The sequence below is a fragment of the Anas acuta genome, chromosome 5, assembly GCF_963932015.1.
Source record: "Anas acuta chromosome 5, bAnaAcu1.1, whole genome shotgun sequence".
Lineage (NCBI taxonomy): Eukaryota > Metazoa > Chordata > Aves > Anseriformes > Anatidae > Anas > Anas acuta.
This window is the reverse complement of record NC_088983.1, coordinates 4,964,043-4,988,497: the sequence shown is the minus strand read 5'-3', so window position 1 is coordinate 4,988,497 and position 24,455 is coordinate 4,964,043. Positions and strand designations below refer to the sequence as shown.

The window sequence follows — 24,455 nt, the reverse complement described above, 5'->3', positions numbered from 1 at the left end:
TTTGCTGGGTCTTGCTTAGGGAGGGGGAGCTCGGATCTGCCCCTCGTTTCTCCACCTTGCTCCACAGCAGCTCCCGGCCGGGGATCCCAGCCCTGCTGTGGATGTGGCCGATCCGGGACCCGTTGAGGTGATGGTGAGGCAGTGGGCACAGCCGTCCTCTGCAGGAGGAGAAACTGGGGAATTCCTGCCTGGATGACAGGGAAAACCCTCCAGCCCTGGGTGGACACGTTGGCACACAGATCTACCTGGTAGCTAAACAGCACCTCAGCTCCACCATTTGATGGCAGCCCATCGGGTGCCCCCCCGTTTTGGACCTTTTTGCTCCGTTGTTCCCCCAGAGAGGTTCTGGTTTGGGATGGGGACACTGCTGCAGGACACCAGCAAAGAGCTGCCACAGCTTGAGGCAGCCACAGGTGCCATTCGCGCTGCCCTTGCAGCACATCTCTCCACTGGGGGTGACACTGGGGCCTGAATCATTAATTTAATGGTTTATTTAAAAGCAGAGTCCTTAAAGGGGAAGAAAAAATAGCTGCAAGTGCAAAGATCTGCTTGACACAGACAAAAAGAGGCATCTGGCTGCCCGTAAAGAACACGCTGTCCACTGGTAGAGCCTATAGATCAAACGCTGCTGTGACCTACCCTGCTCTGACAGCTGATAAGCCCTGAGAGCATGCATATTAATTCTTTAAAATAAATACTCTTGTGCCTTCTCTGAAGGCAATTGGATTTTTGCCCTGGACTGTGACAGAAGGAGGATGTGCTCTGCCTGCAGCTCCTTGCAGAAGGCTGCCTGGGCAGGAGGGTGATGCAGCAGGGGCTGCAGGCACAGGCTGGGCACAGACCTCACTTGTGTCTGGCCACAAGAAGTCGCACGGCCACCAGCTGGTGGCTGCCTGGTTGCCCTCCCACACATGTCCAGGTGTACCTCAGCCCCCATCCCACTTCTGCCTTTTTTCGGAAAAAATCAAAGTTCTCCAGAACTAAGGCTCCTCAGCTCCTTCACACTTCATTAACCAGCACAGCTCCGTCAGCTATGATGGAGAGGACACAATTCTTACCAGCAGAGACCCAGCTGGGTGTTACTGTCCCAGTTGCTTTAGGGAAAGATTGTTCTGCCCTCAGCTGTGGCTGGTTCAGAGGAGGGTGCTTGAAGAAAGGCAGGACTTCAGGACGGATGTAGCCAGTGCTTGGTCCTCCCTGGAGAAGACTTACAGCTGAGCTCTGTTTCCAGATTAAAGAAAGGTGGATTTTCAAATTCCCCTTTTTTTTTAAGCCCATGTTAAGCTTTTCACAAACCAATCTCTATCTCAAGCCTGACAAAGAATAAGTGTCTTCATGCTGGCTGTTTGGCCCACCAAAAATATTTAAAAACCAAAGGAAAACAACTTTCTCCACCCCCTGCATTGCAAACTTAAAAAATAAAACAAACAAACAAACAACTCAGGGGAAGAACATCTTTTAATTTTGATTTGAGCTCATGCTCGCTCCTGTCATGAGTCCCAGCTGTTCCTGCAGGCACAAGAGCAAGGCTCATCACCACGAAGGCTGAAAACAGCCGAAGTTCTCCATAGACCTGCTCTGGGTGCAGGACCTGCTGGTTTCAGAAGCCCTCCCAGGACCAGGAGAGCCCCAAGTCCTGAGTAGTAAGGCACAAGCTTTCTCTGAAGCCAGTGAGCAGCAATGTTTTGTGACCTTATGTAGATGTATCTATGAAACACCCATGAAACTTTCTGTCTTACTCAGGGAATTTTTAGACAGCCTCTGTTTTCTATTAAAAAAAAAAAATCTGGTTTATGCACTATAAGCAGTAAATAAACTTTTTAATGAGGATTTTTTCCCACTTCTAACTTTCTTTTCTGTACAGGGCTGAGAACTTTGCACTAGGCACATGCAAACTTGCCAGCAATGAACAACAAAAAGAGCAATAACATGAGGAGGGAGCAGCTTTTGGTCTTGGGATCCCATGTAATGCTTTCCTGGGGAGCTGCAGCGTGGCAGCACTGCTAAATATTACAGATGGCTCTCCGCTGATGAAGCTGCAGCTCCGCATCAAAAATTAATATCTCTCTCCTAAGCTGTCAAGATCCATGCACGCATGTGCTGGCACGGTGACTTAATGAAATAGCTGGCTTAACTAAGCGTGTTTAGGGGCTGATCCAAAGCCTGTTTGAAGCAGCGCATCTCCCGCATGCATGTGAATCATCTCTGCTGGCACTTCCAAGCTTTATGGCCAGCAGCAAGAGGAAGGGCATCTGGAAGTCTCCGCAGCCAGGCAGCAGGGCTCAGATCGTGCTATTTAAATCAGAATGTCTCGTGTGCAGGGCCCGGGGCTCCTCGGTGATTAAGCTGCTTGTGCTATTAACCATGAAAGGCTGCTCTGCTCGGGTACCTCACCTGAGCTGCAGCCAGGTAACAAACTTCTCCATCACCAGGTGTAAATGGGCTCTGTGTTGTTGGCCATCCTCTTGTCTTCACTGCTCGTGGCAGATGTGCCAATCCATCCTGCCTATGCCCTTGAATAAATGCTCCTGAGAGTGGAAACAAAATGAAAGCTGATGTCATGTTTTCTGAAGTTAACGGTGGCTTTCATGTACACCTTCCTTGGTGGTGATCTGGTTAGTGCTCTCTGGTGATTTCTGGCTGAATAGGCCTAGAAGGGAAAATGTTGGGAGTTGAGCCTTTGATTGATATTTCTGAAGGAAAAAAGCAGTCCTGGAATCAAAATGGTGTGAGCAGGCGCTTTCACTCCAGCCCCTCAAATTCTCATCACACGGTTCTCAAAGGCTGCCCTGTTCTGCGTGCTGATTAACATCTCTCTGTAATTGCCTTGGGTGGAGACTGAGTGTAAAATGCTCCAGCTGGGGGAATTTCAGCCTTAGTGCTTTACCTGGTCACAGGGCTGCTGTTCCATGGGGCAGATGCAGCCTGTGGGGAGAACAACATGAAGTTGTTGAGGACAAGAGCTGTTGCCTGTCTGCCTCCACTGGGGAAGGGAAAGCTGTGTGCTGGAGGAAATCCTTGTCCACTGCTCTGCTCTGGCTGCACTTGGCCTTCATCTTCACTGGGGAGGCAGACAGCGGCAGCTTCTCAGACCAAGCTCACACCAAGCATTTCACTGGCAGTGCTCCTCTGTTTCCAAGTGCGTGCTCTGTCTTTCTGCCTCTCCCTGTGTTTTTGGAGGTCCTGTGTCCTTTGAGGTCTCCCCATCCTGGTGTGAATTCCTGGGAGTTGAAGTTTCTCTGCTGGTTTGGGGATAAGCGAGCCAGCACGTGCCAGGGCTGTCTGCTTCAGGAGAGCTTCAGAAGTACAAGGTGGTCTTATGACCGGTTGCCAGTGTCTTGAGATTTCCACTTAAAGATGCTTTTGACTAATTGGGGTAATGTGATCTTGAAGAGGAAGAAGAGATTATATTTTCCAGGGAAACTCATGGAAAAATCTAGTTTATCCAAGGCTGTGAATGGCTGGGCTGGCAGGAGTCCCAGGGGAGGTGAAAGCAGCAGTGAGTGGGCGATGTTGTCGTGTAGGGGAGCATTGAGAAGATGTGGTCAGTGATCCAGGCGCTGTTTCTGAAAATCACCATAACATTTGAAAGCCACAGCTCTGTTAGACACAGTGGTGTGTCTGGAACACAAGTCCTGTGAGGAACGGCTGCAAAGAAGGCTGGCTTGTTGAGTGGACGTGTTGTAACTTCAAATCACCACTGTGGAGCCTAAATGTGATTATCATAGTAAGACAGGGTAGGCAACAACTCTTTACATCAGGTTGTTTCCTGGAAGCTGCAATAATATTCTTGATGATTTTCTTTAGAATGGCTGGAGATGGTCTTTTCTCGTGCTGAGGTTTTACCATAATAACTTCAATAAGTTCATGGCATTCCTCCTGATTGCTTTTGGTTAAGCAAAAGGAGACTTGGCTGCAGCACTACCAGCATGTTTCTGTTAAACAGCCTCAGGGCTCCGGTCAATTCATAATGGAAGGGAATGCCATTATCTGTATTTTATAGATGGAGACAGTCACATTTTGGTGAAAATCTTGTTAAATATCCAGTCCAGTGGTAAAGCTGTAGACTACATCAGTTAACACACACGTGAAGATTGAGAATATCAAACTGGTGTACACAAAGTAGCATTTCTGTGTTAAAGTTTAAGGGGCTGTAGCAGTTAAATCAAAGATCAGCTTTATTCAAATGCACAGTAACTGGAACAGGCATAAAATTGCAAACGGGTTTTCAGAAATGTTGTCCAGAGGTGGTTACGTGCTGTGATGATTGATGGATTGAATTCTAAATACTCCCTTTGGGTTTACTATAAGCTGCTCGCTCTTATTATAGTTCTACTATATTTAATTTTGTTATCAAGTTAATTGTGTTTTCCCTAAGAGCTGCAGCAGCCTGCTGTGTATTACAGTGTCTCTGCCAATGAACTGTTCCACTTATTGACTAATAACTGGCTGTAAGAATTTCCTTTATAAATGCAGTCTCCTTAAATGTTTCTGATAACACGGTCTGCATAAAAATCTTTCTGGCTCCTTATTCAGTCCGCCTTACTCTGAGCACTGCAATATTTTGAATTACTTAAAGGTTTATTGCCCCTTTGTCATACTTACTATCAGTATCTGAGCTCTAAATATAAAAATTACAGGTTTGAGAAAGGCATTGTAATTGCTTCCAAACCTCCCTGGCGCAAGGGAACCTTGAAACAAAGACTGAGAAAGATGGGCTTTGTCAGACCGCGCGGTGCTGCTGGGGAAGAAGTGTGAGCTTCTATTTTCAGCCTCTGTTAGAGTTTCACTGATGTTTTTTGGGCATTTCCGAATGTTTGACCATACAATTCACAACTTTAATGCAGTGTTTCTACCAGCCACCCCACTGTGAGTGGCTGGTTGGGAATGATGCCCCTAAAACCCTCACGTTTTGAGCAAAATGTGCTCAATTGCTGGGAAAGAAGATCACATTGGGTTCCTGCTGGAGGAATTCAGCCTGTTGCCTTGAGTTTCTCACTCAGCCGTGACTTATACAGTCAGCCTTAGTTCATTTTCTTGTGCTAGTAGAAATTTTGATACTAATTGGAGAGATACCACAAACTCCCTTCTTGTGCTTTGCTTTAATATGGCTCTTTCCTTCCTTATTACTTGCGTGTTCTGTCATTCCCCAAACAGTGCTGGGATGTTTTCTTTTGGTTGTATGCTAAAAGCTTCAAATCTGCACATACAGTCCCTGTGGAGGGTTCTGTTTGGCAGCTTCTCTTGGAGAAGTAAGAGGAGCAATAAGCTGGTGCTGGCCACCATCTGTAGGGAATTAACCTTCCCCTCTCTTTAGAGGAGTAGTTGTCATTTGTGTGCTTACCCACAGACAATCTGTAGACAAAGCCTTTCAGTTCAGACACCAAAGTCAGGCTTTAGCTATTATGAGGTGCTCTCTGACTTCAGCAAAAGCTACTGACGGTCACAGAAGATTTCTGAGCCTCCATGTCAACAGTTTTGTTCTTGTCTTAGATTTTCTCCCTCCCCTGTTGTTTTGTTCCTCCCGGACCACGACACTTCAGAAGTGAGACCTGACTGGACTCCTGCATGTGGCTTCTCCAAGTAAGATTTTATTCCGTGGCATGTTTTGATTGGTTTGATTTCAATCCCAGATGAGGGTGGGGTAAAGAACTCATTCTTCTGAGAGATGGATAAATTCACTGTGAAAAGGAGGGAGACAATCTGCCACCACTGTACCTACTTCTCCTAGGTGGATGGAGGGCTGAACCCATGCTGCTGGTGAGTGCCCAGATTTTTGCTTAGAGACCATTTTTGTTTTTTTTTTTTTTGTGCCCCAATGAACATTTTCTTATTGTACAGATCAGCTCTAAGAGAGGAGACCAGCCAAAGCTCATGTCACTGTCCTGGTGGTCGGGATGATTTGGACATGGGATATGGATGTGTAAGTCCCCACATCAAATCAAAGAGATTATTTATGTATGCAAACCCAATTAACTAGCCTGTTGTCCAATCTTGGTATGGATTTATTGTATGTTAAGAGCAACAGATTAATCCCAGACAGAAAAGGGTTGCTCTCAGTAACATTCTTCAGCTTTTGGCTAGCCCTGCAGAGGTCAGGCAGTTGGACAGGATGATCTTTGTAGGGCCCTTCCAGCTGAACTATTCTTTTCCATTCCTTAAATTCAATCCTGTCTTATACCTTGCCCTTCTGACTGGTGGAGGGCCTTTCATTTGTCCTTACATGATGTGTACTGTAAAGGCATTAACTGAAGCTTGCTCAGCTACTGTATGCAGCCATAGGTTAAGTCGTGCTAATTAGAGTGAGCAAAGCACTGAACTAATGTGTCTGCTCCTTCCAAGAGCCAGGCTGGCTTGCTTTCTGCCCAGCCTTGCATTGTACGTCTAGTTTCTGAGCATCCTTCTCTCAGTAGTTCCACACTCTGAGGATTTTCTGTGGCAAGGAGTGAGGTACTGGTGTGTCCCTGAGGAGCCAGATCCCAGTCTAGGGATGAGACTTAATGACAGGTTGTAGCAAAAATCACCTTCTGCTGGCTGTGTCACATCTTTCTGGGTGCCAGTTTCTGGCATGATCTTGTGCCCTTTCCTCTTCTTGCCACCCCATATTCCAGGTAAGAGGCACGGCATCACGTTCATGCCTTGTTGTCTGCGTGTCACCCAATGCAGACAAAACAGAGCAGCTCCTGCCTGCAGCGTGACAAGGGGGCTTTGATCACTCGCACAAAATTGGGGTTAAAATGGAGCTCAAAGCCTCCTCTCTTCCCTTGTGCTGTCTTCACCAGGGCTGTGGCTGTCTCGTATTTGACGTGGTGCCTTTGGCTGCTGGTTTTGATCACCATATGCTGCCATTCAGCCCCTGCTCACAGTGCATCCCGCAGACTGGAACGGGCAGTCGCTGGCTGGGGATGCTAACACTGCTTCATGGGTCGGCTACTGAGGGCCTCAGCAGTGGCTGGTGCAAGCGAATTTCTTCTTGGGCAACACAAATTGTCAGCTAGACAAGGGTCCTTGCGGAGCTGGTCTGGAGATTGGAGATCTGGTGGTCGCTCCTGCCCTCCATCCCCTGCTCACACATCGCCCTTGGCTGCCCAGGCTGCTGGAGGGGCCAGCTTACTCCTTGTGGGTAGGGAATGAAACTGTAGTGAAAGTAAATCATCCTCTGCCCCTGCTGCTGGCAAACTCTGCCTTCTAACCTACAGAACTAAATGCTTCTGGATGTAGTGGGGTGGAGGGTCTGCCTCCCTTTGCTGTAGGATTGAGCTGAGAGTTGGCACCTCCAGATGATGGGGTACCTCCTGATGATGGCTTGGGTAAGAAACATTGAAGGTGTTTAAAGGGGAAGTGTGGTTTTTAATTTTTATTTATTTTTATTATTATTATTTTTACAGGTAGCTAGCAGTGATGCTGTGTATTCTACCACCTGTAACATGTTGGAGATCAGGTTAGAGGGATATTTGCCTACAGGGAAAGCTGATTAACCTTGGCTGTGCCATGCTTTAGACCTACAGGATCCACAAGCTACTTACAAAGGAGAATACACTTTTAACAGGGTTCAATAAGCTGAGGTTCTATATAAACATTTCCCCCCCCCCCAGTGCGAGTAACTGTCTATTTGGACGAGTCACTTCAGTATTCTCCATCAGGAGGAATTTCAGAGGCAGGATATCTTCTAAAAAAGCATGCAGCAGCTCCGGCAGCCTGTGAGGCTGATGGTGATGCATGTGGATGGGTGAAGTCTTCTGGCCTCTGCCACATGCTACGGATGCATCTTTATTTTCCATCTGGGGAATCCGGAGACAAAAGAACTGAAAATTTGGCCTAAAGTCATGCTGGCAGCCAGACGTTTCCTCTGAGCCACAAGTCATGGAAATTGTTGTGTTGCTTTCAGAGATTTTTGTTTGGAAAGGTTTTTGTTTAATCTTCTTTCAAGCGCTTATTCGGCTCTGATCCTAAAAGGTAAAATCTATTTGTGGCTGTCACCAAAGCGCCTTCTCCTCAGGGTGGTAAACATGCAAAGCAAGAGCAAATGGCAAATAAAGGATCTTCAGATATTGAGGTGATAAAATGTTAGATAATGAAAGATAGTAAACACAGAGCAATATGTTGTTACCAAACGTTCACAAGGATGAGCTCTTAAGTTAGCAGCGGCAATTCAGAAAAGAGGTCTTCAAATGGTAGCAACATCTCTGAAACACTTCCAGGCTCTGCAGTGCTCAAAAATAAGAACAGCATGGGAGGGATTATTAGGCAGGAATAAACAAATCAGAAAATATCTTTGGGCTTTTCTGCACATTGACAGCGTGGCTGCGTTTTGCATTGTGTGCAGTTCTGCTCCCCTGCCTCGGAAAGGACAGGCAGAGCTAGGGAAAGGCACAGCGAAGGACATCAGAGATAACTAAAGATATGGAACAAGATCTGTGCTACGGGGGAAAAAACTCTTCAGCTCAGGACAGCGATGAACATGGAGTGAATATGATGGAGGTTTGTAAAGGCAGCAGTAGCATGGAGATGAACTGTTAAAGACTCTCCTCATAGCGAAGAGACTAAGGGGCACTAGTGAGTGATCTGGTGGGAGGCTTTAATTAAATGAAAATGAATTTCTTCTCACAATGTGCATTTTTATGCAATAGTATTTTGCTTTAGGACTTTGTTTATGGAAAAGCCTACAGGCATTCACAAAAATGAGGGAAGAAAAGTCGTTTAAGATACAGCTAAGTAGTCCTGGAAAAATGTCACGTCACTTGTCTTAGGCGTTTGGACAGGCTGGGACAGAACAGCCTCTGGAGCTGGCTTTCTCTGTTGATTACAGGAGGAATACAAAGATTTGGTTCAGTCTAGATGTGTACATTTTGGACAGCTAATGGAAGATGTGATGATAATTCTCACCATCTCTGACAAATTTGCCTTGGAAATGACTTGGCCGATGCTTGTGGGAAGAGAAATTCTCTCAGCTACGAGGCGATGAGCTCAACCCTGATCAAACAAGTCAGCAAGAAGCTGAGCTTTTTGGCCTAATCCTGGCAAAGCACAGGGACAGCAGTCAGTGCCCTGAACAGAGGTGAAGGAGATCTAGAGGGGAGCAGGATGAGATGGGGTGGCTCCAGGGCCAAGAGGGGAGAAAACAGACTGAAAACAGAAGAAAACAGACTGAAAACAGAACTTGGGCAAATTCCTTCAACAGCTGGGGCTGCACCTACATCCCCACCTCTGAAAGGAGGGCAGCGATGCTTTTTGATGTCAGCAGTGTGTTGTGAAGATCAAGGCAAAAAAAAAGTGACTTTTTCACTTTGCAGAGCTCCCAGTTTCTCCTGTGATCAGTGTCCTAGAAAAGCCCCACGGGGAATTATTCACTTTCGGCTCGGTGCAGAGGTTTGGTGCTGTGTGGAGAAGAAGGTCTCAGCTCTCACGTATACCATGTGTGGAAAAATAGTGACTTGGTGTCTTGTCAGCACCTCCGGGAGATAAGAGACCTGCAGGAGAAATGGAGTGCTGGTGTGTCGTGGAGGATGGAGCCAGGGGGACAGGTACAGGCTGGTCTTGAGGGTGTGCTGCTTACCAAGACGTGTGGTAGAAACAAGAGGGAGGATGGCTCTGAGTTCACATCAAGGCATATGGCGAGGGTGTAGGAGGAAGAGCCATGCTCTGAACTAGGCATAAATAATGCAGCTTTTGGAAGTGGAGCACCTGCGCTGGGGATTTGTCTGAGCCATTTCGTAACAGCTGGGGTGGGTGTGGGGCACGGATTTAACAGGTGGTTAAAGCACATCCAGCACAGCCCCGATGCCTGGTATTTCGGAACTTTTTAGCGCTTGACTTTGTGACCTTAGCAGTAATGGATGGGTTCTCAATGTAATAAATTGAGAGGTAACAACAGAAAGGTGAGGCACATGGCATCACCTTGAAATGGAAACATTTGATTTATACCACGGCGAAATAGCTAGCAGGGAGGCAGCTTATTACAAACAAAGGAAAAGGACTGGAAGGCCTTATCCTTCGTGGAGTGCCAGGGACTACTCGTTACTGCTCTAACTTTCAACACTGAAATACTCACAGCCTTGGGATTAGCAAGCTTATTTTTCCTAGATGTTATGCTAACAAATATGTCAGTTCCATGTTACGCTTCCAGCAGAAACCCAGTGCAGCTCTGGCTGAGACGGGAGCAGGTTTCCTGCCCTGCGGTGTGACTTTTGTCAAATACCATTGGGGTATCGTACAACAAAAGCCCTTCTCTGGGGCCAGAGGTCTCTGACACTTTCTCGAGGAGGTCCGTGCCACACCAAGTACCACTTTTGTCTTTAAACACCGATGTTACCAACAGCATTTGATGTGATGCAAGGATTTATTATTTGAAGCAGAAAAGTAATCGCCACCAGACACTGAAAGCAGTCATGGCAAGTTGCAGTACTTTGGAAAACAGAAGAAAGTGCTACAATTTAAAAATAATTTATTTATCTAAAGACAGTAACAGCTGGCTCTGTTCCTGATGGAAGGTTTAATAATTTATGTGATGAATAGTGAATATTTCTGACGTTATCCAGGTCAGTATTTCAATATGATAGTTTGTTCTGGCTGCAGACTATGCTGGTCTGTGCTGATATTTGACAAGCCTGTTAGATATATGAGCCGCGCTCTGATCATGTAGATACCAAAGACCATATTTAAATGACTGCAATGCATTATAGGGGGGTTGTTAAAGGAAGAACTCGATCACCATTTTCCTTCTGACCCTATTGGATCGCATTTTATCATAGCTTGCATAATAAAACTGAACTAACTAGAACGGGAATTGGGTATTGTGATGAAGAGGGAGTAAGAATGACTTTTTTTTTTTTTTTTTAAACATCACAGCTTCTAGGACCATTTTGCTGGTGCTCTGGGGCTGGATGGACTCTCTGTTGTGGGGTGGGTGTCATTTTAGGTACAGGGTGGTTACAGATGGAGCTGATCCTCCAGCTGGGAGAAAAACTGGATGCGACGGCCTCCTGAGATGCTGTTTCAGGTGCAGCTTTCAATGGCTTCAGGACCTGGGAACCCTGGGGACAGCCTCTGGCTCTGGAAGGGCACACCTGGATCAGGTCAGTCCCCAATTCATCAGCGTTGGCTCCAGGCAGAATATATCCAGGGCTCTGGAAGGGATATCCCTGCCTGTGCTTATTGGTGCCAGGCAGCCTGTCTCAGTTTCTGCTGCATGTTATACATTTTATGCATTGTTTGACCAACACAGGCCAGGAGGCTTCATTATAAATAAGGATGTCAGGATGAAAGGATTGCCCAGCAGTCTGGAAAGCTCTTTGATGCGATGTCATTGAGCAGAGGAGAATGACACACGTACACTGGGATCTTCCCTCCAACAGCTGAAGCACTAAAATGAAAATAGCAGCCAGTTAGGTGATCCTGTAGGAAGAAATGTGAATTTTGAAATGGTCATGGAAGCAGAAAAAAATAACAGCAGAAAAGTTTGGGTAGCATGAGGTGTCTCTGCAGATGCAGAAATAAATCTCCCAATAGCAGAGCTCAAGCAGAAAGGTCAGAGGCAGCCATAAGACATGCGGTGCCATCTGGGACAACCTGGATTTGATGAGAAAACTGGCTGAAGAAGGGATCTGCCATCTCTCTCAAGCTTTCTCCTTGGACACGGTGATAGATTTTCAAAAAGGCAGAGCCATGTTAGGTGTTGGAAAACAGCACTGGGACAGCTCTGCCTTTGGTACGAAGTAATGGCTGAAAAATTGCACCAGCAGAGGGAGCGGGACACCAGATTTCTGTTTTACAAATGCACCTAACTTGAGGAGTTTCCTCAAATGTTAAAAGCCATACTCTGCCCTCTGATCACTTACAGAAAGTGTTAGCTGATGAAGCTTGCTCCCACAGCTATGAATTAGCTGCCAAGGTGGGAAATGTGAAGTCTCAAAGTATGCATTGGAGCAAATATTGCGGAGAAGACTCCGAACGGTTTAGGGAAGGGTCAGACCCTTCCAGATTTTTACCTCCTGTCATGAGCAATCCTAGATTTGGGGCATATGATAGAAATACACCTGAATACTCTGGTGACAGGACTGCATTAAATGAGAGGACCTGGGCAGGGAGGCTGTCAAGGCACTCACATGCTTTGCAGGTTCTTTGGGTGTGATGCAGTGTTTCTACAGGGACAGGTCTGTGAGGTCCCTATGGAGAGGGGTCGGGGATGTCAGCTCTGCTTGGTGATGTGACAAAGTCAGGGTGCTGGCGCCGGGCAGGGAGGACTGCAATCTGCTTGACTTAGCCCCGCACGGCAAGCAGATGGAAAGAAAATATAAAACCAACTCACCTTCACACATGGTTCACACCCTAAGAACCTCATTCCCAAAAGCAAAAAGGTTCAGCTTGCATCTGTACCTCCCCAGACTGCTGTACCCAACATCCCGAGGCAAGCAAGGAAAGCAGAAATCAGCTGAGGTCCACTCTCAGGTCTGGGGCAGCTTGCTCTCTTCACATAATTATGTTTCTAACTGGATGGCATATTTTAAAGGGAGTTGTTCACACATAAACACGCACACTTAGCCAACCCGAGCGTTTGCCATTGGCCTCTGCTGAGTTGTGCTGCTCTGTAACCTCCCAGGTACAATTCAGACAACTCAAGGCATGCAGTCAGCAAATCTGTCATGCTTGGGACGATGCAAGAGCCTGCTCTCCTGGCTCCTGGAAGCGTGCATGACTCAGGATGAAGTGTCTCTGCCCTTAGAGGCATCAGGATGAGTTTCTTTTTTTCTAAATCAATTTGCACAGGGACCAATTACGTAGTGATGACACTGAGGGCTTCATAGAAACCTTTAGAGATATTTGGGATGTGCTATGATACACTGCATGGTGGCCTGCTGCCAGCACAGAAACGTACCGTACCCTTGGGTCCCCTGTCAGCCCTCTGCAGCTCTGTGTTCTCAGACAACACCAGCTGATGATGTTCAGGTCACTGAACTGAGCCCTGATCCACATTAAGAACAAGCTTTTGCCTTCTGGAGCAAAAGTGCAATGTGTGTGATGGGAAACTGGTCACGAAGGGTCCCTGGGGAGCAGTTGCGAGCTCTTCCCCAGGAGCTGGCTCTGCAGAGTCCCAGGGGTGCATTGAGCTGTGTCACCTGGCTGCTCAGTCCTCAGGAGACGATCAGCAAGGCGACACCTCTCTTTAGGCACCAGGTATAGATTCAGCGACGGCATCAACAGGAGCTGAGGCTCTATTTATCCTCCCACAGGAGCTGGGAAGCCCGAAGGGGCACGACTCATCTTGCTGCAGGGGTTGTCGCATTGCTTATTGTAAGTTCCTTGTGTTTCGGGGCGAGCCTGGGGAGGAGCTCACCTTCTCCAGCAGCACGAGATATGTCAGAAGAAAGGAGGCAGAGGACAAGATTTTTCTTTTTGGCTTGGTTGGCCACAACGGGGAGAAGCCTAAAGGAATTGGCTTGACACAGGCAGGGAGAAGGGTGGGAATGAGAAGCTGAGGACAGACTCGACAGCTGCTGCTCAGGTACATTAGGTATCCCTGGGGAACTTTTAGGGGTTATAGGGCTGATCTGAAGCCACCACAATCTGTACGGCGATGCCACATGAATAAGCCTCGTTCCGTCAGCATCTTTTCTTCTCATACAGAGAGCGAGTCTCTGCCACCAGGAGGTAGTAGAGATTTTTAAGTTTTTGCATGTCACTTTTTGTGAACTCTCTTATCTCCTCAAAACACCATCTGGGAACCTTCGTAGGTGCAGACGTACTGAAAGGGCCAGGACTTTATCATCCACAAGAAAGCTGTTTTGTAAGACTGCCCAGGGTTGCAGATCTCTCTTGTGAGTTGCACGGGCTGCTGCTTGTTGTGGGTCTCGCTGTGCTTCCTGCTGATGTCAAAAGCAATTGAAAAAGATGGCACAGAAGATTGCAGGACAGAGGAAATTTCAGACACTGAATCATAAGCTCAGTATTGACCTGGCTGCCAGCCACCCTCTTCCATGGCAGTGCCTCCGCGTGCTCACTTCCCAGTGGCACCAGCCCTAATTCCAGGGATGGGGAGAAGTACCCAAAATCTTACCAGACGTTCTTTCAATCAGTGTGGCTCTCATCACAGCTGATTTCTGAGTCACACTGTAGAAATCAAATTCCTCCGTGCCTCCCGAACACTGCAAAAAAATTGTTCAGAAATCAAATCCTGGCTTGAGTGGGAAGGGCAGGAAAGTGGTTCCTTAGAAATAGCAATATAGATTTATTTACAAACAAACAAACAAACCATTAAAAACCAAAGTCTTTACAAACAGACGTTTCCTTTCCCAGTCCTACCACTGCAGTCAGCCTGGAAGCTGAATATCTCGCTGTACTCTCACTGCCCCCAACAAAGCTCTTCTGTGGGTCTAAATGTCCACAGCTCTCTTGAGAACAGCAGAAGAACCTGGTTGTGGCTATTCATAAGAGACACTGATCATTCTCAGGCCTTGCAGAAGAGGTTGAATTTGGAAATGTAGAGCAAACCAGCCCATCAGCTGCTGTAAATGAGCTGTAATGTACTGTAATGAGCTTAGCTGTCAAAGAAACAAGGCAAAAAGCAGTATTTTGCAAAAATGAGTCTTTTCTTGGCATCTTGACCCATGGTCCATGATGTAGATCACAGTACCCATGTGCTATGTGCATTTGTATGGAGACTTGTAACTGAGAGTAATTGAGAATGAGCAGGGGTGACATGGCTGGTCCTTAGGGAGCAAATACCTGCAACAACCAGTTGCAAAATATCTCCAGCAGGTCAGGAGAGGTGATCCTTCCCCTCTGGTCAACACTGGTGAGGCTGCACCTGGAGTGCTGGGTCCAGTTCTGGGCCCTCCAGTACAGGAGAGACCTGGGCATGCTGGAGAGAGCCCAACGAAGGGCCTGGAGCTGCTCTGCTGTGAGGAGAGGCTGAGGGAGCTGGGGCTGCTCAGCCTGGAGAGGAGGAGGCTTGGGGATCCCATCAGTGTCCATAAACACCTGATGGGAGGGTGCAAAGAGGAGCCAGGCTCTGTTTTGTGGTGCTCAGTGCCCAGATAAGAGGCACTGGGCACAAACTGGAGCAGGGGAGGTTCTGTCTAACCACCAGGAAGCATTTCTGCCCAGAGGCTGTGGAGTCTCCTCCATGGAGAGCTCCAAACAGCCTGGATGTGGTGTTAGGCACCCTGCTCTGGGTGGCCCTGCTGGAGCAGGGGGTAGGACAGATGCCTCCGCAGGTCCCTTCCAGCCTGTGATTCTGCGTGACTCTGAGAGGCTCTTCCCTGTTTCCCCTCTCTTTGAAACAAACATCAATATATTGACAGTGTTCCTGCTAAATAAATGTTTCTAGGAAATGATTGAGAGCATGGGCTCCGAGGAGTAACTACCTCCCTTCGATATTTGCAAACAAAAGTAATGACTGCTGTGGAAGCTCTTTCCTTACTAGCTCTGGTTATAATCATTGTACAGAGCTGGGGGCTTGCATTTTTGTACATCCTGGGAGCACGTGCTACCTCCCTCTGCCTCTTAGTGCCCCAAGTGAGTCAGAGCTGGTCCCCTTCCAGGAGTGAAAGCCACAGCCAAGATTGGGATCAAGAAGGCAGTACTGTTTTCTAGCACACGTTATCACTGTTACAGTGTCTGCACAGACACATCTCACTTACTGGCCTCCTCTTTATTCAAATTTTCTGTTTTGTTCAGTTCTTGTCTTTGCTACTCACTCCCATTTCTCATTCTTGTTCTTTAGCTTTCCTTTTATTTTGCTGGCAGCTTTCTTCTCCATCCTTAATACCATCTTTGCATCTTAGTTTCACAAAGAATTAATTGTTGCTTGTCCTGCTTCCCTTCAATGAAATCAACTGGCATTAAAAAAACTGCCTAGCTCATGGCCAAATCAAAACCTTTTAATATTTGGTGATGCTCTGAAATATTTTGGAACTGGCCCACAAATTTTGTTCCAAGCTGGAAGCTCCCCAGCTTGCAAACAGAGGGGAAAAGCTCTTAAAACCAAGCTGCCAGCTTCAGGCGTATTTACACTAAATGGTTTCATTTTGTCAATGAGTCCTTTCTGACCTTGATGTCAACACCGAGACGAGTCCATTCCTCATCCCTCGTGGGTGTGAGGCTGAGTGAGGAAGAACTGGACAGGCTCCAGTGACTTCTGTGGCCACACCACTTAAGAAAATTAGAGGACAGACTCATGCTACAGACCTTCTGTCCCCTATCTATGGGGCCAGCTTCTTCCCATTTATGCTGGTTTTACACCAGCACAACCTCATGGACTTGTTGGAGAGAAGCACTGGGCCCATAACTCGCAAAGTAATTTTATTGTAATGACAGAAGTTATATTTGCCACGACTTTTTAAAGATTTGTGTTAAGCTGCAGTCCAAGCTGAATGGACACGTTCTTGTTAAAAAAAAGCCAACAGGATATTGGAATGAGAACGATTAATTTGGAATGGTCAACTTGTAATTAATTTTTCATTTAAAAGAGTCATTTTGCTTTAAACGTTCCTCAGTGTGTTGCAGTTTTTTTCATTTTTTTTTTCAGATGTTCACCAGTTCACAGGTGAGCTGTGCTCAGAAAGTAACAGGCACAGACAGACCAAAGCTGCCTGTGGTTTTTGTAGCTCACTGCTGATACCAGCTGGGGCCAGAACCTCCTCAAACAGCTGAGGCAGCAGGATTGGTGCTAACCTCTACGTGTGGATGGAGATCACCCCTTTCTCTTGCTTTCGGTGGGCTGGGGAGGTGCGTGGGAGATGGAAGAAGTGGGGATGGAGAAGGGACCTGGCTTGGGAAGCAGGTGGCAATCCCCAAAGCCTGTTTTTGATCTGCTTTAGGCAGATCTCTCCAACTCCAAGCATTTTTGCTGTCTCTCTTGCCCCTTGTCTTTCCCTAAAACCATCGGGCTGTATTCGACGTGGGGACCTACTAAGCTTTGATCACTGTTGGGTCTTTAGGGTATCCTGCAACATAAGGATATGAAAAGGAAGAGATGATGGTTCTTGTCTCGTGGAGAAAGCAGCAGACCTGATGTGGTTGAAAAGCAGGCAGATAAGGCAAGGTCTGCTTCTTCAGGCTCTGCTCATGTGAGGATACTCACTATTTCATGAGTCTTCACAGTTCCAGCACCATCTCAAGGGATTTGAAAGACAGCTGTGAAATATGCCCAGAACCTTGTTCCTTTCTATTTGAGGCTGTCTGGGAAAGCTGTGAGCAGCAAAAAAAAAAAAAAAAAAAAAAAAAGACACTGGGACTGTCTGTCTGCAGACTCAGCAAGATGATCAGGAGACATCTACATTGTTCTCTCACTTGAGATGTTATTTTTTGCAAACATATGGCCTGGAGCTAAATATGGCGGGGTTTTGTTTGTTTGATTGTTTGTTTTGTGTTTCTTTGAGAAAACACAGCCAAATTCTGTGGCCATTAACGGTGTAAGCCTTTTTCTTTCTCTAGAGAAGGATTTCTATTTGTACAGAGTGGGGGAAATTCAACCTGCACAACACCAAGCTTCAAGTTAAATTGCTGCTTTTAAGGTTCTTTCTTGGATTTTAGGCATGGAGTGGTAAAAGTACAAATCTTCCTGCAAAATCACTTTGGCATATTTCTGCATCTAGAAACTCTAGACCTGTTAACTTGAAAAGATGAAACAAATAAGTTCCCATGTGTCCCTAATCATTTAAGTGCTTTTTTTTTTTTCCTTTTTTTCTTTTTCTTGGTAATAAATGGTAGTTCATACATCTTACTCAGCTGGGCTTCCTCTGCACTCTTTTAACTGTAACTTGAAAAAAGCCTAATTGCAGAAAAAGCAATCTGCTTTATTTTTTCTTAAAAGAAAAATCATCAGCATAGTAGGAATTCAGAAACAATACAAAGCTGCAACTCATTATAAGCTTTCAAAGAGACAGAGGGTACCACTGTGCATCTATTGCATAGAGTGGTGTTGGAAGGCAACCACAGTCAGGAGCAATTTCAAGAATAGCTTTGCTTATATTATCATCTAGTGATGCTTAAACATGCACAGCATGTCCTTGAAAGACTCAGGATAAAAAGAAGAGAGAAGATGAAAAATTAAGCCAGAACTAAGGCATTTGGAAAGAATTTGAAGCTTAGAGTTGTTTCTGGGTATATTAGTTTAACCTTCAAATGAACCAGTCATTTTTTTTCCTTCTCAGCAAACTAACAATTTTAAGTCCCCAAATTTGACTTTGAAGCTGAAATCAATGCTGGTAATGTTCTCATAACACCAACTCCCACTGGAGGTGAAATAGGGAAGGGGGGAGTTTGTGGTTTATTCAGAGATTCCACACACCACACCATGCAAGTGATTTTTGCATGAACTGTGCTTCCTTAACTAGGACAGAGAATTCTAATTTTGCAGAAGGGGTTAGAGCCTTACCAGCTCCATCTGACCCAGCACCTCTCAGAGCCAACTAATACACACGGTCTGGCTCTCAGCCATTTCTGTCCCATGGTCTGTGAAATCCTGGAGAGGTGCAAGCTACACAAAACAATCTAGAGATCAGAACTAAAACAAAAATGTCTGTTTTCAGTAGGTGTAAATTTGCCAAGCAGGAGTCTTGTGCATCTGTTGGACAAATAAGAAAAACAAATCCATAAACTGGAAAGCACTAAAAGTCATTAATCTTCTTTCATATAACTAGCCTAAAAGGGAATGAAGAAGCTGTGAAATGAGCTATGTCTTAAAGTCCTGACTTATAGGTATTTGATTTTCACTGATTTGTAACTGCCCTTAGTATTACCTAGCAGCTCAGCAGGAGACAAGAAATCAAGATCAAAAGACTATTTAATACCTTAAGTGCCTTTATTATATCTTCATTCATACACATGAAAACGTTGATCTTCAAAGCACTGTATGAACACTAACCAGCTAATGACTCCCCATGCAAAGTCACAGCACCGGCTATTTTTAATGCATCTCTTATTTGTTTGTGCTCATGAAAGGCTGTTTCATGCTATCAGCTTATTTAGCCAAGCATGGAAGGGAGAAGAATTAATGTGAAGAGGGGAAGAAGCAATGGATAGGAAATGGCTTGACGAGGTTCCCTGTACACCAGTTAATGGAAATGGACAGAAAAGGAGCTGGTAAAGTACAAAAGCCACAAAACAATGGAAGGGATGGAAAAAAAAAAAAAAAAAAAAAAAAGTGGGCTGATTACTAGATATAAATACATCTTGGAAGAAGAAAGGCTGGCTACTAATGGTCTTTTCAGTCTAGCAGAGAGCAGCATAACAAGGACCAGTGGCAGAAAAAGTCAAGTAATTCAATGCCTGATTTTTACCAATGAAAGAATTAACCTTTGGAATGAGTCACAAAATCAAATGATGGACTTCTCATCTTTTTTTTTTTTTTTCAAATGCGGGAAAAGATTTAGAGGATATCTTATAGATAGACCTTAGTTCAAGCACAACCAGCTTCAGTGGCCTCCTGCTCTTCATGGGCAGAGGGCAGATACCCACTCTCCTCTGAACCTTCCTGGAGCATGGCACAGGACAGCTGCCTCCAAGTGACACGCAAAAACAGTCACAGGCTTCTCTGGAAGGACACCAACAACACGTAGCGGTGAAAGCTTCCCACCCCTCACAGTCCTTTGGGGTCAAATTTGGCCTCTGTTCCCTTCCTGACATCTGCGTGCTGCCCCTGGGGAGGCCGAGCTGATACGGTGCTGTGCTAGGAACACGTGCACGATGCTTTGCGCTCCTGCCTGCCCTGTGTAGCTCATGCTGTTGTGTACCACAACACCCAAACACCTGATGGAGACTGACCCATGCTGAGTGCCTGATGGCAGGAGGAAAGGTTGAGACCAGCCTGTGGACAGGGTTTGTCCCCCCGCAGCTGGAGACCAAGGGTTCGTGGTCTGCAGCTCCCATTTCACGTTGTCTTTCTGAAGGACATTAAGGCTGGGGCTACCACCACATGGGACCACCCTGGAAGATGAAGTAACCCCCTCAACTCTACACAACAGTGGTGTCCCTTGGGTGCCCCATGCTCCCCGAGGTCTGCAGGTGTTTTCTGTCCGAGGTCCTCACAGGCTTTGGGGTGCAGTCTGCAGTGGCCAGCTTTGCTCTGAGGGACCTGCCTCAAGCTCTCCATCCCCAACTCTGTGTCAGAAGCCGCTGTGCTGGGACCACCGCCCCCATTTCGGGAAGGATTTAGGGGCGATGAGAGGAACAAGGTGACACCAAGGAGTCACACAAACCAGACCCCCACCGTGCCGAGCCCCCCTCAGCGCGCTGTCCCCCACACCCCGAGCTGCATCTCTCGAGGATCCCCGGCACTTTTTAAGCCCGTGCCCTTAAAACCCAGCTGCGGCACAGCCTCCCCCGGCCCCAAAGCAGGGCTGAGGCGGAACAGGGCGGGCAGGGCCGGCGGGGAGAGGCCGGGCTGGGCGCTGCGGAGCCCGTCCTGCACCAGGCGGCACCGCCACAAGCTGCGGCGGCCGTGCCCGCGCCGCTTTCCTCCTCCTCCTCCTCCTCCTCTTCTTTCCTCCTCCTTCTCCTCCTCGTCTTTCTCTCTCCTCCTCCTCAGCACCCGGCTCGGCTCCTCTCGGCTCCTCTCGCCGTCCCGCCCGGCCGCCCCGCCGCGGCTCCCTCCCTCTTATGGATGGGAAGGCAGCACCCAACGGCGTGGCCACCATCGAGGACAGGATCTTACGGATCACGGGCTACTATGGATATTACCCGGGCTACTCCAGCCAGAAAAGTAAGGCTGGCCCTCCCTGCCTCTCCCCTGTGCGTGTGTGTGTCTGTGTGTGTGTCAGGGGGAGCGGCAGAGCCCCCCACAAAATGTCCCCCGCAGCGGGGGCGCCTGGCGGCTCCCTCCCTTCCCCTCCCCGCTGTCCCCTCAGGGGAGGCGGCCGAGCCGGGGGCTCTGCGGCCGGCTCCTCCCGGGGCTGGTGGGCGACCAGATATCGGGCTTCGCCCCCTCAGCCCCCTAAGTGGCCCCCCAGAAGCTGAGGGAGCCCCTCCGGGCTTTGTGTGTGTGTGGCCGGGGGGGGACGAGCCGGGGTTTCGCCTCACAACTTCGCTGCCCGCGGCGCCATCCTGCAGCCAGCGCTCGGGAGGGGTGCGGGGTTCTCCTGCTCTCTGTAGTTTTTCTATTTTTTCCCTTCTTCTTTTGGGTTTTTTATCCACCCCCCTCACACCCAGCAGCCCTGCAAACCCCAGCAGTGAGGTTTGGTTCGCTTGAGGGCTCGGCAAAGTTTCGGCGCCTGTGGGGTCCCCCCCCTTTGGCCCTTTCAGCCTAAAAACTCCGAATATCCACCTTCTTCCCCCAAAATCCCCAAACTAATCGGATTTTTCCAGAAAGGTGGGGACTTAGCGAGAGATTTGTCTTTATGCCATCTTAATGCGAAACGTTTATGGCTTATGCTTTTGGTGTTTTGTGGGGTTTTGTTGTTTTTTTGTCTTTTTTTTTTTCTGTCTTAAAAGGAGCCGCTGAGATTAAAGCAGGCGGTCCTCGCAGAGATCCGCTATTTTCGCTTTTGAAGTTTTTAATTAGGAACAGCGGGGTACCGGCGGCGGGGAGAGAGCCTCCATGGGTTTCTGTGAGCTGGTGGATGTCCCGGAGCTCTGTGGGGCTGCTTGGCGGTGAAAGTTAGGCTAATGAAAGAAATGGCTCGTTTTTACCACCAAGGAAATGGATGCGCTAGGGTTTCATGGTCTGAGAGTTACTGGGCAGTTTGCAGAAGCCAAATGGCTAAAAAAACCTGGAATACAGAAGGGAAATGCAGGCAAGGCAGGGAAAGGGGGGAAAAAAAAGATAGAAAACAAGCCAGGTGAGGTAAGCACCGAGGAGCAGGCTTTCCTCTGCGTATTAACCCGCCCTTGGGATCCGGGCAGGGAGCTGCTTTCCAGAACAGTGCAGCGCTCTCCGGCACGGCTACGAGGAGCCCAAACGAGGTAAAGAAGCTGCTTGGCTCAGACAAGCGTGTCCGAGGGCTGGTTGTGGAAGAGGGAAGAAAGCCGTGTGTCTGAAAAATAACCTAATGTTCCTTTGTGTAAGGGCCAGGTGGAAAAGCAAGCGGTCGAGCCCCGAGGTGTTGCTCAGCTGGTCGGCGGCGTGCTGGCAGCACGGCAGGCGTGGGGATCCTTCGGCGAGGTCAGGCGGTCTGGCTGCAGGCAGAGAAGTTGGGAAGGAGCTGAGAGCAATCCGCAGGAATAGATGCGAGGCTGTCCAGTGCCTGTTTGAAGGCTGAGCCAGGTGGGACCGGTGTCCTGCAGCAGCTCCAGGGGAGCTCTCTAGCGTGATTTACCCGTGAAAGATGAGGGAAGCAGCCTCATACTTTGTCATGAGTTTGCTTCGGTGGCAGAATGCAATTTTTCAGTCTGTAGCAGCACTCCCACTCTCGATCCCAATGCAGACCTGATTTCAGCGTTGGCAGAGTAACTGGCTCTGCATGGGGGCAGCGGGGGGGACTGCTCAGGCACAGACAAGCTTTCTCCGTCCAGGAGTGGGTTCTGCAGATGCTACAAATTGCATCTGCTGGAAATTAGATAAAGCATGCCTGGAGAGGTGAAAGCTCACTGAAGTGCTGACTCCTGAGATTTTATAGCACATCTTGTAGCCTTTTGTACCATTGTGGAAGACTGGATGCAGACAGGGGTGCCTGTGTGTTGGGGGGGAGATCGGTATCTCAGGTCTTGCTCTTTTGAAGGAAAAAAAAAAGCCAAATTTGTGGTCGTCATCCTTAAAGAGAAAAACTGGAAGTGTGAAATATGCTAAGGTAAATGAAAATTATGTCTTCCTTCTAAACCATGAACACTTTTTAAAGCAGTCTCATAAGTTTTGGAGCCATTATCGTATTTTTTTTGGAGTGCTTGCAGTTGGTAAATGACTAATTTATGCTCACGTTTGGTTGGGTCTAATGTCTTACTAACGTATCCTCATGGCTCTGTTTTGTTGGGTCTAGGGTCTTAAGATTTTCACTAAGATGCTCTACCCTATCTAGGGAAAAAACAGGCATCTTTCAGGCATCACGAGCCTCTTGGCACTGAAGCAGTGAGGGTCACTAGGCACTGCTGTAGGTCCTGGCTCAGAGGTTTTACTCTGATCCTGTGTCTAGGCTGAAGTAGAGCCTTCAGGGGGTGTTGCTTCAAAGTCCCTTGGAGAGTTCTTCTCTCAGCCAGCTCTGTACAACTGCAGCTCTGTCAAAATGGAAACACTCATGTGGGAAGTCTGCACAGCTCTGCATGTACCTGAGAGCTGCTGACCTGCCACGTGCCCAGACCTTTAGCACGTTGCATCAGTCTCTGCCACTCTCACTTGTTCCTGTCCAGGTCTGAAAGGTGCCTGGGGAAGAGGGCAGCTGAGGATGAGCTGTTGGCCTCAGGGTGGATTTACTATGTCTACTTTGCTGCTATCCCCCAGGTCTCATCAGGGAGCTGGCCAGGCAGCAGATGGGGATGTTGGTTGGATGATGATGTCCTGCAGCTGGTCCCCACCTTCGCTGAGGCTCTTTTTTGTCCCCAGCCTGCTGTGCCCAGCTAGGGACAGGGAGAGAAGGTGAAGGCTGGGGCTGGGCAGCTGCTGAGAGTTCTGGAAAATGTCACATACACTAAAAAAAAATCAGGGCTCAATGAATTGTGCTAGTGATTTACATCCCTCCTTTAGTGGATTGGCATGTGTGTCTTGGCTCAACAGGAGAATGAGCCCAGGGTTCTGTGTGAAGGTGAAGGACTGGTCACAAATGGTCCAGAAATGCAATGCCAAAGGTCTGTAGTGTTCAACAGCTGCCTTTACAAAGAACGGGAGTATTTTCTAGAGACTTTTGCTTCTGTATTTGTGTGCACTAACCTACTTCAGCCTTGGGCTTGTGCATGTGATGATGATTCTGTTGTTAATTTTGTCAGGCACTTTCATCATTTTATTTATCTTTAAAAGCTGTTAGAGAAGGAAAACGGCGTCTTATTTCTCTGTAAGCCATCTCATTAAACAGAAGCATGGATTTTGCTCTGGTATTTGCATCCACGTATAATGCAAAAAAACCCATACCCTACATAGTAAGACATGAGCAAGAGGTGATGTTTTGTGGTTTTTGTTTCCCCCGCCGACTTGTTTCAGAGATGAAAAGGGCCCTTCCTGATCCTAGTTACCTTCTGTCTTTGGATGTATGGCTTGGTCCTTCAATTCCTACGTGTATAACATACGGAGTGTGTCTGAAGTCTCTGGCTCCTGTCGGAAAGAAGAGTTTATGGAATAACTTCGAGGAAACCCTGTGATATCTTGCCTCTCTTCCAGTGAGTTTCCTGAAAATTACTCCACATTTCCCAGGGCATCAAGGTCAGCTCTGCACTGGTGCAGAACAGAGGCTCCAGTCTCACTGTGCCTTCCCCTGAGCTAAAGCTGCTCCAGCCAAAGTTTCCCTCTCATCTCCATCAGCTTCACCAAGTCCAGCGGTTGCTGCCTGCGTGATGTCTTTCCTGGTGGAGCTCTTCTCACCATCCACGAAGTTTTG

The 24,455-nt window shown here is 47.6% G+C and overlaps 1 protein-coding gene and 1 long non-coding RNA gene across 4 annotated transcripts in view; both read left to right on the top strand.

The window, feature by feature from the left end:
* Window positions 1-1,018: 1,018 nt before the first annotated feature.
* On the top strand, window positions 1,019-14,580 carry LOC137856731 (uncharacterized). Its single transcript, XR_011096739.1, has 3 exons — window positions 1,019-1,643; window positions 5,494-5,583; window positions 7,389-14,580. It is a non-coding gene; the product is annotated as an uncharacterized lncRNA (long non-coding RNA).
* Window positions 14,581-20,337: 5,757 nt separating this feature from the next.
* The window catches only part of SLC35F4 (solute carrier family 35 member F4), a 101,606-nt gene continuing 97,488 nt past the window's right edge, over window positions 20,338-24,455 (top strand). The window contains exon 1 of one of the 3 annotated variants that reach the window (XM_068682396.1): window positions 20,338-20,701. In XM_068682396.1, the coding sequence (XP_068538497.1) occupies window positions 20,599-20,701 (103 nt within the window). In that variant the 5' untranslated portion in view covers window positions 20,338-20,598. The remainder of the gene's footprint in view (window positions 20,702-24,455) is intronic. The other 2 variants (XM_068682398.1, XM_068682401.1) reach the window with 2 other exon arrangements.